The sequence below is a fragment of the Suricata suricatta genome, chromosome 3 (genome assembly GCF_006229205.1).
Source record: "Suricata suricatta isolate VVHF042 chromosome 3, meerkat_22Aug2017_6uvM2_HiC, whole genome shotgun sequence".
NCBI lineage: Eukaryota > Metazoa > Chordata > Mammalia > Carnivora > Herpestidae > Suricata > Suricata suricatta.
The window spans coordinates 58,515,150-58,526,928 of record NC_043702.1 but is presented as its reverse complement, the minus strand read 5'-3'; the positions used below and the strand labels follow the sequence as shown (position 1 = coordinate 58,526,928).

The following is an 11,779-nucleotide window of genomic DNA, read 5'->3' as shown; positions in this document are numbered from 1 at the left end:
AAAAAAAAAAAAGAATAATGAAGAGAGTGCATATTAGCACAGGAAAAGACTAATAAAACAAAATAAACAGTCCGCAATTAGATGTCTACACATACCAATGCTCAACAGATAACAGAGAAGGCACTTCAAAGCGATAGGGAAAGAAAGGTCTTTTCAATAAAGTGTTGGGACAAAAGGCTAACTCATATAAAGAAGCAAAAAAAATTACCTCCTACCACAAACCAAAGACATTTCCAAATAGGATAAAACCTCAATGTGGGGTGGAAAAGTATAAAGCACTTATAAAGAAAACAGCAACCATATTCGTGACCTAGAGAAAGAATAATTTTTTTTAAATTTTTTATGTCTTTTATTTATTTTTGAGAGACAGAAAGAGCCAGTGAGAGCAGGGGAGAGTCAGAGAGAGAGGGAGACACAGAATCCGATGCAGGATCCAGGCTCTGAGCTAGCTGTTAGCACAGAGCCTGATGCGGGGCTCGAACCCACGAATCGTGAGATCATGACCTGAGCCGAAGCTGGACGCTTAACCGACTGAGCCACCCAGGCTCCCCAGAAAGAATAATTTTAAAATGAAATATAAAACATGCTAACTATAAGGTAAAAGTATATTTGAATATATTAAAATGTTAATATATCAAAAACATTGAAAAGACAAGCCATAAATTGGAGAAAGATTTTGCACGCACAAGTCCTAAAGAAAGATTTTGCAAGCACAACTCATAAAGGATTAGTATCCGGGATATATATATAAGAATCCCCTGCAAATTACTGGGAAAAAATTAACAAAATACTTTAACACATATTGCACTCACCAAGACAGTAAACATGCAGACATTCTCATATGCTGTCAGGAGGAAAGTAAATACGTCCTTTTGAAGAACAATGTGGCAATATATATGAACATATCAAAGGTGTTCAGCCTCATTTGACATAAGGAAAATCCTAACTAGAACCAAAATGAGATAACATCAAGCAGATTGGTAAAAATTAAGAAGCCAGTACACCCTTGGGGGAATATAAATCAGTACGAGAATCTCTGGGAAATAGTTTGGCATGACTCGGCAAGAATCTAACCAACCTGTGCCTCTGCGGTTCTACTCTTAGGTATGTATTTCTTTTTAAAAGTGCATACTCTAGGGGTGCCTGGCTGGCTTAGTTGGAGGACCATGTGACTTTTGTCCTCAGGGTATTGAGTTTGAGCCCCATGGTAGGTGTAGAAATTAATAATTTTTTTTTAAAGTGCATACTCTAGAGGTGCCTGGGTGGCTCAGTCAGCTATATGCCCATCTTCAGCTCAGGTCATGATTACACGGTTCATGAGTTCAAGCCCCATGTAGGGGTCTGTGCTGATAGCTCAAAGTCTGAAGCCTGCTTTGGATTCTGTGCCTCCCTCTCTGCCCCTCTCCTGCTCACACTCTCACTCCCTCTCTCTCAAGAATAAACATTAAAAAAAAATTTTAACCGCATATTCTAGAATACACGTACAAAATGTCTACTATTTGTAATATCCTCCAATTAGAAACCACCCAGATGTCCAAAGCAAAGTGAAAAAATTATAATACAGCCATATATTAAATAAGCAAAATATAGCTATATACAATCACATGGATGAATCTTATAAACGCCTAGCAAAAGAAATCTCAAAATCTACAATATAATTTGATTCATATAAATTTCAAAAATGAACTAAATATTGTATTTAGGGATGTGCATATGGGTGTAAAACTATAAATGAAGAGTAGGGCTGGTGTTAAAGAAGAGAGGGGGGTGGTATGTGGGAGCTTCTGAGGTATTACAAATATTCTATTTCTTGACAGGTAGTTACAATGGTGTTCACTTTATGACTTTAAAATATGTGTCTATATATACATACATGTAAAACCCATATATCTTGTGAATTATCTGTTCGAATTTTAAATATGCTAATGAAATATTAGCACATGTAGTCAAAATATATGTACAAAGATGTACACCATTTACTGAAAGTGTCTATACCCACACATACTGTGGAATACTACACAGCTACTAAAAATTAAGATAAATCTCATGAATTGGCATGGGAAGATCTCAAAGATATTAAGCAAACAAAAGTCACAGAACAATATATACACAGTATAATCCTGTTTTTAAAATATAAATATGTACACATATCTTTATATACACGTATGAAAAACAGACTACAAATTTAGACTCTAACCTATTAGCAGTGATGACCTCCCAGGCAGGGAGTGGGGAAAGGAGAGGCTTACTCTACACAGTTGACCTACAAACAACTTGGCTTTGAACTGTGTGGTCCACTTGTATTTTGTCAATGCAGTATTATATGATTTTCTCAACATTTTCTTTGCTCTAGCTTATTTTATTACAAGAATACAGTATTCAATACATTTGTAAAATATGTGCTAGTTGACTGGTCATGTTACCAGTAAGGCTTCTTTGTGGTCAATAGTAAGCTATTAGTAGTTAAGTTTTCAGGAGTCAAAAGTTACATGCCAATTTCCCACTGTGCAGGGGGTAGGTACCACTAGCACCCTCCCCCCGCCCAAGTTGTTCAAAGGTCAGTTATAGGCATAGATATTCTATGAATCTTTTGTAAGAATATATCCATGGACTACTTGCATATTTTTAACAGGTGGCAACAGAGAAACAACTGTATTGGGATTTATTCCATTCCAATGGGAACTGAATACATTTGGAAATAACTTGCTTTTCAAGGCTAAGTCTTTTGTTGCTGGAGGGCCTGAGAGTGCCTCCAGTTGTGTTACAGGCCTGTCAGCCATCAAGTAATGAGTGCTGTGTAGGATACTAAGTGACTTGGTCTATCTCCAAGTTTGTCCCTTGAAAATATTTGCATACATTCTCCTATCCCGGCTCACTGGCAACAGCAATAATGTTTTCCCAAAGTACTTTGCTAAAGTAAATTCTGATGTACACATCAAATCACAACCATAGCAAAGTGTACACGTGGCTGTCAAGATGCATGTTTCGATCTAAATTAGTAATGACATCCTGGGTGAGTGACTTTCGGAATACGTAGTTTGTATTTGGATCCACAAGGAAGAACCTAGACCCCACTAAAAGTCCCAAGATACATCTTCTCTTTTTCTTCTTCCCTCCCTTCACTCCCATAGCCCTTTCCAAATCAAACACTTTCCTATAGAAGTGGGAGAGAGGGAAACCTATATAATGAGTTCTCTGGAACTGGTAGTGAATCAAAATAAAGAGCACTATCAGTATTTATGAAGGAAAATCCAACTACATGCATACATTTTGGTGTGCATTTTATTTTTGATTGGAAACATGTCCATATGAAGGAAATTTGCCAAAGTATCCTTTAATCTTGAAAGCTAGGCCCTTGCCTTGCTGTGTCAGAGGAAAGCAACACTAAGCCAGTAATGCTGGAGACATCTCTGTTTCTGTATGCACGCTGACACTGGCAGGAGAGGAGCCGTCTAGGAAATGCCTTTTGATTGATGAACAGAGGAGAATCTACACACACATTAAAACAAATGGAAACGCATCGGCACACACAAGTCATTAGTCTGGTCCTCTGGCATCCACTAGCATGCATCTTTTCCAAAGGATCTCTTTCTCAGTGGTGTAAGCACTTGGCCTCGTTATGCCTCCTATCAGCAAATACCTTTTTATTCCAGAATGGAAAACGAGCTGGGAATTAAATACATCCAATATTGATGCTTTATTTCCATAAGTCACCAATAAGAGAATGAATTTAATTTTAATACATTTATTTTTGTGTGACTCTTAATAAAACACTTTCAAAACATTCTGTACATTTCAAGCCACTCAGAACTGCATTACATTCTATAAACGTGATTTGTTGGGATGAGGTGCCAAGATGTCTCTGTACAAAGATGTACAATATGTACAGTCACTATAAGTGCAAGCTGTGCAAAGCAGTCTAGAACACTAATTCATGCCAAGGCTTAGAAAACATTTCAACACTTAAGACTAAAGCTTGAATCTGCGTTGTTGCTTTTTCCTGGGCAAATGATTACTTTATAAACAAATATATGTATATGTCATATAGAAAGAATAGTTTGCCTCCTAGCTCAGTCAGCACTGTGCAGCTGACCGGATACCTCACAGGGCTGCTCTCCGAGGCCCCTCTCTCCAGGGCGACCGTTCTGCCACCCGCAGTGGTTGTCTCATCACTGAGCTGCCGCCGCCACTGCCTTTGACTGAACCACAGCAACACTAGGAGCTTTAAATTTGGGGAGATAAAGGCCAAACTTGTTTTCAATGCCAGCAAAAGTGGCTGTGGCAAGTCTGTATCCGCCGATGTGATCAGGATTGGCAGGAGGAAGGTCTGCGATGCGTGACTTGGGTGTTGGTTCTGAGCCAGAGGGTTTGCTGTTGGTGGGAAAAAGCTAATGGTTAGCGCACTCAAGACCGATGAGGACGGCACCTGAGGACGAGAGAACACTTGTGCCACAGAGAGGAGTGTCTGTCCGAGTGTTTCCTGGTTCTTCTATGCTACATTTGTTATGACTTATCTCTGCTTTGAACACACACACTCACATTTTTTTTTGGTGGTCTCAATTTATAAATAGATCCACAGAAAAAAGATCAGAAGAAAATACACTTAAATTTTAATACTCTCTGGGAAGTAGGACCATGAGTGACTTTCTCTTTTATACTTTTCCATTTTCCAAAATTTTCTGCACTACGCATAAATTAGTCATAAAAAGTTTACATTTTTCTTTTATTCTGACATAGTTTTAAAAGCTAATTTTGGGGGGCGCCTGGGTGGCTCAGTTGGTTAAGTGTCCAACTTCAGCCCAGGTCATGATCTCACAGTTTGTGTAGTTTGTGGGTTTGAGTCCCAGGTCTGGCTCTGAACTGTCAGCTGAGCTGTCAGCACAGAGCCTGGAGCCTGCTTCGGATTCTGTGTCTCCCTCTCTCTGTGCCCCTCCCCAACTCATGCTCTGTGTCTCTCTCAAAAATAAATAGACATTAATAAATAAATAGCTAATTTTTTAAATAATATACTCATGAAGTATTACTAAATTTAAAGAGAAATAGATAGAATTCTTACTTTTACACAATCTGAAAGCACAGAAAAGCCTGGAAGTGTGAGACTGCTATTTTTACTTCCTTTGTGTAAGTCCCTGAACATCTTGGTTCAACAGCTAATTTGCTATTTGGCCTTTGAGCAAGAAAGGGGTTCAAAGGTTTATGAGGTGAAGACCCTAATATGGGATTTGATCACCTGCTACAAAGCTGATAATTGCTCGCTTTGGGTACAAGCTTCTCCCACTCCTCCCAAGCAGATTCAACAAGTAACTCCTTTTCTTCCCACCATAGGCTTCAAGTGGCCCAATTTCTGACCTAGATCTCACAGATAATTATGTCCATGGGCATACCTCTCTTTGAACACTTTTTCCTGTTTGTTAGCTCTAAGAACACCTATACCTATATAATAATAAATTATGGTGAATAAGGAAGTCTTGGAGGTGGAGGTATGAAAGGGCTTGAGAGAGTCTTTGAAACGAAGTTCATTAAAGTGTTTCTAATACAAATTTACATTACTTCTGGTGAAAAGGCCAAATAATAAAATTCAAATAATAAGGACCTAAATCCATGAAACTCTGTATTTGCTTATACTAACAAAGATAATTTATTCACATGACATTTTAATTTGCTGCTTGTCTTCACTTTCCCCAAGTAACTGCTTAATACTGTGTATGATGTCCCACTACCAAGGTCTTACTCCCCTAATACTGAAGCTTCTCAAGCCCACTGTTTATTTTTTTAAGTGGGCTTCATTCCCAGCATGGAGCCCTACACAGGGCTTGAACTCACGACCCTGTGATCAAGACCAAGGTGAGATCAAGAATTGGATGCTTAGCCAACTGGGATGCCCAGGCACCCCAAACCCACTGTTTGTTGTAAATGCATTGGTCTTGTAGGACTCTCTATCCTACTAGTTTCTAATAGTTCCAAAAATGCCTTTGTAGGCCAAACATCTATTTTGATTTTGGTGCTTTCTTTTATAAGGAGTTGAATAGTTGCACTTACAGGCCTCCAAAATCAATGTAAAACCACCGCTGGAGAAGTTCATAGGTGACCAAGGTAACACCAAACTGGGGAGAAGATCGGAACACTCGAGCTGAAAAAGACAGGAGTGGAGAGATACTTAACGTGATGGTGGCAAAGCAGACTAGTGAGAGATGGGGGCCGGTCCTTCACAGCAGAGAGCCGCTCTGCACAGCCCTGCCCCCTACCTGCAGTCCCCTTCCAAAACGCTGAGGGTCCCTCTTCCCGAAGTATCTTCCTGAAACAGTCAATGACACCACTGTATGTCGTCTGGCCAGCACGGGCGGCCACTTGCAGTCTTGTCTTGATGACATCAGCGGGGGTCACCAGAGAAGCAGCAGGCACACCTTTCAGGAGAAAGGCACACGTAAGTCATCCAAAGTACCTTATAAAGAACACAAACACTGTTAACATCTAACTATACAACTAGCAACTTTAACTGCTTTACGTTTCTTAAATAGATGCCAGGGCAGTCATGGGAAAAAGGACACATAAGCCTATTAAATGCTTCAGTGTGGAACAAAATTCTTTTTTCTTTATGAATTAGGGAAATCACTCTACATTGCACGATCCCAAAGAACTATGAGAAGAAAAAATTCATGGTCTGTGAGTTCGAGCCCTGTGTCAGACTCTGTGCTGACAGCTCAGAGCGCGGAGCCTGCTTCGGATTCTGCGTCCCCCTCTTTCTGTCCCTCCCCTGCTCATACTGTCCATCTGTCTCTCAAAAATAAACAAACATAAAAATTTAAAAAAAAGAACTGTGAGAGGAGAAAATGCAGCAATATTACTCTTTAGGTTTCGAGTATTTTACCTCTTTTGGTAAATGACACAAGTGTTCATGTATATAGAAGAAATGAGGACACTGTCCATTTAATGAGATGCTAAATGTATCTGACAATACACCAGTAGCTTTTGCTGATTCTTGTCACCTTACTGTGCAAGGTGATTGTCAGTACTCCTATCCACCTGTTTGAGGGGCTGACTCAGGAGTTGACTGGGACTCCTTTGAGACATGCTTCCAGGACAGAAGTCATTACAACCAGAGCAGAGGCGGCCAGGCAATCGGGTAAGAAACAATGTGGGAACTGATCATCAAAAGGCCTTATTATCTATCCCCTGTGTGTGAGCTCTCTGGGGTCATGATGAGATTGATCAGCAGTGGGACACCCAAAACGGACTTCACTTTCACTTATAAAACAAAGCAAGGAATAAAGGAGCAAGATAACCTCCCTCAGGGGGAAGATATTCATTCTGGCCTGAGCATCACTGAATCACCACTAGGCAGGTGGAACCAGCAGACTTTGCGGGAGCCTCTGTGACAGGATGATGCAAATACCTCCCCTCCACGTGGCCCTGCACCGTATTCAGATGAAACAAGGAAAATTGCCTGTCTTTGGAATGTTCTGAATTCTAAATGTTCTCAGGGCCTGCCAGCAAGGACTTACTGGAAAAAATTTAGAAAAAATCATCTCCCATTATGAAAACTTGACATCGAGTATCTTTGGGCAAGAAGTTGGTGCTGATAGTTCCATGGAAGTGTTTCCTTGGTTCCATCAACCGTTGGCAAAATGCCTGTCCACAAATAAACTGTTCTTTGGCTGTTTTTTGCTGCTGACTGGAAAGCACAGGCAAAAGTTTGAGGGAAAAACTTGCTGGCCCCATTTAAAACCGGGAGCCTTGATGAGTACCCAAAATAGGCTGGATGAGCACTTAGTGCCACGACAGAGCAGGGAGCTTTTCTGGCTTTCACATGTGCAACTGACTGAAATAGCAATTGCCAGAGGACACGGGATTTGGTGGACCCCAAATAAGGACCCCGAGCTCCCTGGGAGATTTTTTTAACCATCACAAGTCATTCCCTGTCATCATGGGCAAAAACAAGAACATGTCCATCTCAACACCCTCACGACTCCACCATACACACCCCACACTTCAGGGGGTGCTCGAGCTGTTCTGCCATACACACAGGGCACCAGCGGAGAGCGCACCCAGTGAGAGCTATACAGCACCATGAGTCCAGGCGGCCAGACCTACACCAGCGTCTGGGGGACTCCGTTTGCGTTTGTGTTCGCCCTTCACGTTTCTATCCCTGACCAGCAGTAATGGAGAGCAAACACATGCGCTTTCCTTCCTGTCATTTCTGAGTGCTGGTGCAGCCAAGGACACCTGGTCCTCCCCTTCCACCCCCAGTCAGCTTCTTGCTAAGCCTGTGCAATCAGAAGGAAACATCTTAGTACCTTCCTGCATGTGTTACGCTCCTCTTTTATATGGAATTTCTTTTTTTTTCCTTTTTTTTTTTTAAATAGTTTATTGTCAAATTGGTTTCCATACAACACCCAGTGCTCTTCCCCACAAGTGCCCTCCTCCATCACTACCACCTCTTTTCCCCCCTCCCCCTTCCCCTTCAACAGATGGAATTTCTTTTGTGTCTAATTTGGGATCTTAAACCAGATGAAGATTTTCATTTGTTCCGCTGACATTTATTGAGCTCCTATTATTACTATGCTGGCCATGAAGGGATGGTAAGGATGAAGAAAATAAAACTCCTCTCTGCAAAAACTCCCAGCCTAGTAAAGAAGATAAAACTTATGCAAACAAGAGAAAAAAAAATACAAAAAAAAAAAACTTATGCAAACAAGTATTATTAAAGAAAGTGTTAAAGGACAGAGAAGAGATGCCAATTTGAGTATGGGGTAGTTTCCTGGGGAAGTACTGCTTACTGAGATCTAATTAGAATGATGGTAGAAGGAACATCAGTAGTATCATGAGGAAAACTCAATTTTTGAGCCAAATCATGGGGGACTCCAACATGCAGAACTAGCAAGTGGGCATCATGAAGTACAATGAACTAACCAATTTGATGACGAACTTTTCCACCTTAATGCTTAGTTTGGCTACACCCAAGGTTTCAGGTGTATAGGAGGTACACATTAATGATGAAAGCCCAATTTAGATGGGCAGATTTAATTTGGCACCAAGTTGCTAAGCTGCATTATGCTGTTTATACACATTATGCAAATGTAATTAACTCTCATCAGAATTACAGCACATCCCACAAAGGAAAAAAAGTGATCATATTTAAGCTAAGTCAGATACAAACAATAACCCTTCCAAAAATAAAGGCGGACAGTACACAGAGATTCTGTACTTCTTAAAGAGAGTGGGGGAAGGGTTCTTTGGTTTAAAAAAGAAAATTGTAGTTACCTGCCATAGCTCCAGCTGCAAGGAGATTTATACCTCCTATGTGTCCATTTTCATCAGCCAGAAGTAGTTTACAATGAGCATAAACAGGAAAATAAATTGCAGAGAAGGGAATGTCTCGGAGGAAACATGCTTTGGCACCCTGTCACAAATGAGGAAATAGTGCAAAAACGGTTATATAAACAGGGCCATGAATGCCCAGAAGGGATCCTGGGTGACAAGGATTAGGTATTCCCTCAAACAGCATGGAGACTGATGTGGAATAGAAATGGGGGTTGGGGTGGAGGCGGGTGAGAGGCGCATAGGCAAATATACATGGCTCAAAGTTTGAGAAAGGCTTGTGGACCCTGGAGTCCTAGAGTTTGTTAACTGGGTAATGTTGTCCTGACAACTGAGAATTTTCTGGCATTTCCAACACAGATTCAGATTTTAAGGTTAAAAAAGTTTAATTCTCAAACTTTCAGGCTGCTTGTTCCATGTGGCTTTGGTGGATGCGATGGGGAGGAGCGTGAGTGGCAACAGACTTGGAAACCCAAGGTTATAGCCTGACTCCAAAGTAAGCAGCAAAGGCAGCCCACAATTCTAACAATTCACCAATTCAATCTACATAGCTTAGAACCTATGAAGTACCAGTTAAGAAGCTGTACACAATGGCAGTGGAAAATAAAGGTGACTCTTCTACAGAAGGGGAAAAAGAAACCACCTCTCTTCCCTCCCCAGTCCCCATGTCCTGAACCGCAGAGGGGGGCGGAGGGAACTAGGACAAATTATTTTAGCGGAAGTTTCCCCAGGAGTAGAAAGCTCACAGTAAATACCTCCCTCAGCTTGGTCAGTAGCCCATGCTATTCTACTGCCCAGGGCTTTCTCTAGCCAGCCAAATACGCCATCTTCGGCACTTGTTTCCCTAACGGTTCTGTTTTCAAAAGACAAACATTAAAAAGAAAATTCCAAGGACTCTGAAGGATGATACAGACAGAAACAGTACCAATAAATGTAGCTCTCAAAAGCAATTCCAAAAAAAGATGGAAATTGGGGGTGGAGGGGAGGGAATGTACACAGAACTCTCCCAAGATTCAAGCATCATTGGTTTACTGGTCTATTAAGAGTGCTGTACCTGTGTGAATCTAACCTAGAGAAATCCTAATTTCTAATTTGCAGCTCCAGAAGCCAATTTACACACTTCTACAGCGATAGATCTATAAATAAATCAGATGCTGTGGAAACACAGTTGTCTAATAGCAGCTAAATTTACGTATTCCCCTCTTCTACCAGGCAAAAGAATGGAAAGAAATACTCTTCCTTGTTTAAGAAAAATAATAGCTTCTGCTCCATTACATCTGATCTGTAATGATGGGAGTAAGTATACCTGCAGGGAAGGAATCTGTTGACTGGCATTCTGCTCAAGTACAGTATATCCTCTGGGTTTTTTTTTTTTCCTTTTTTAATGGAATTCATTATTGACAAATCCTACCACTTAACTTCTTAAAGACCTGAATTCTACCAAACTCTACTACTGTTTCACTGTGGTCAAATTATTAAGACAAACAGAAGCTCCTACTGGGAAGATAACAATAGCGATAACTCAGACTCAAAATAAACATAAGACTATTTTGAAGTCCTAAAACAGCCCAAAGAGAACACCAAAGAAACTTTTCCCAAACCTGCAGTCAAATAAAAGGCTATGAGCCTAAAGCCAGCAGGTCTGCAGTGCTGGCTTCCCTGCTGGCAGCGTCATAAAAACCTGAAGATGACAACAGGAGAGTGTGTTTGTATATCCCACTGCCTCTAATAGAAGTGTCCTGATTTTTTCGTTTTTGTCTGAGTTTATACTCAAGGGACTACCCTGCTGGACAAAACTGCTTTTCCAGTGTGGGGGGAGAAGCCTGGTTTCCACATTCTTTCATGGTTCTATTGAGTACAGTATAAGCTCTCTACTGAGATAACCCAAGGGGATCTACCCACCTTATACAGACCAAAAAGTCCCAGGTCCCGGAGTACATTCAGGGCACTGACCCTGGGTCCTGTGGTGATTTCTCCAGCTACCTGCAGGCGAATTTTCACAATCTCCAGTGGATTAGTAAAGATGACTTGAGAGCCTCCAGCCTGTAGGCAAGGGAGAAGAGACGGAAGCGGATTTCCAAATCAGAGACCGACAGACAATGTAACCAAGAAAAATCCAGAAAAGCCTCTACATGGTACCACTTTACACTTCCCTCTTTACAGGAGAATGAGAGTCCCACACTTTGGTCCACAATGGAGGGGCCTGCGGGGATGGTCCCAAATTCAAGTCAATCTATGTCTGAGTTTGTTTCGATTTGAAATGTCAAGAGTATTTCTCTGACCAGTTTTTCCAGAGGCAACTCCACATCCAAAATCGCAAAACTAATAAACTCATTTGGAAAACAAAAGTGAAGCCAGATGAATTAGTGGGGAGCTCCTCAATGAAAGGGAAAGAGATGATAGAAAACTGGTTGGTACATTTTGTAAGCTGGAGGTAAAATCTGGATCTACAGTTGTTGGG

At 41.0% G+C, this 11,779-nt stretch overlaps 1 protein-coding gene across 3 annotated transcripts in view; it reads right to left on the bottom strand.

Moving 5' to 3' along the window:
• Nucleotides 1-3,264: 3,264 nt before the first annotated feature.
• SLC25A12 (solute carrier family 25 member 12) overlaps nucleotides 3,265-11,779 on the bottom strand; it is a 201,543-nt gene continuing 193,028 nt past the window's right edge. For all 3 annotated transcript variants that reach the window (XM_029934380.1, XM_029934381.1, XM_029934382.1), the window contains 5 exons: nucleotides 11,221-11,361; nucleotides 9,262-9,400; nucleotides 6,246-6,404; nucleotides 6,040-6,130; nucleotides 3,265-4,371 (listed from right to left, as the gene is read on the bottom strand). In XM_029934380.1, the coding sequence (XP_029790240.1) occupies nucleotides 4,170-4,371; nucleotides 6,040-6,130; nucleotides 6,246-6,404; nucleotides 9,262-9,400; nucleotides 11,221-11,361 (732 nt within the window). In that variant the 3' untranslated portion in view covers nucleotides 3,265-4,169. The remainder of the gene's footprint in view (nucleotides 4,372-6,039; nucleotides 6,131-6,245; nucleotides 6,405-9,261; nucleotides 9,401-11,220; nucleotides 11,362-11,779) is intronic.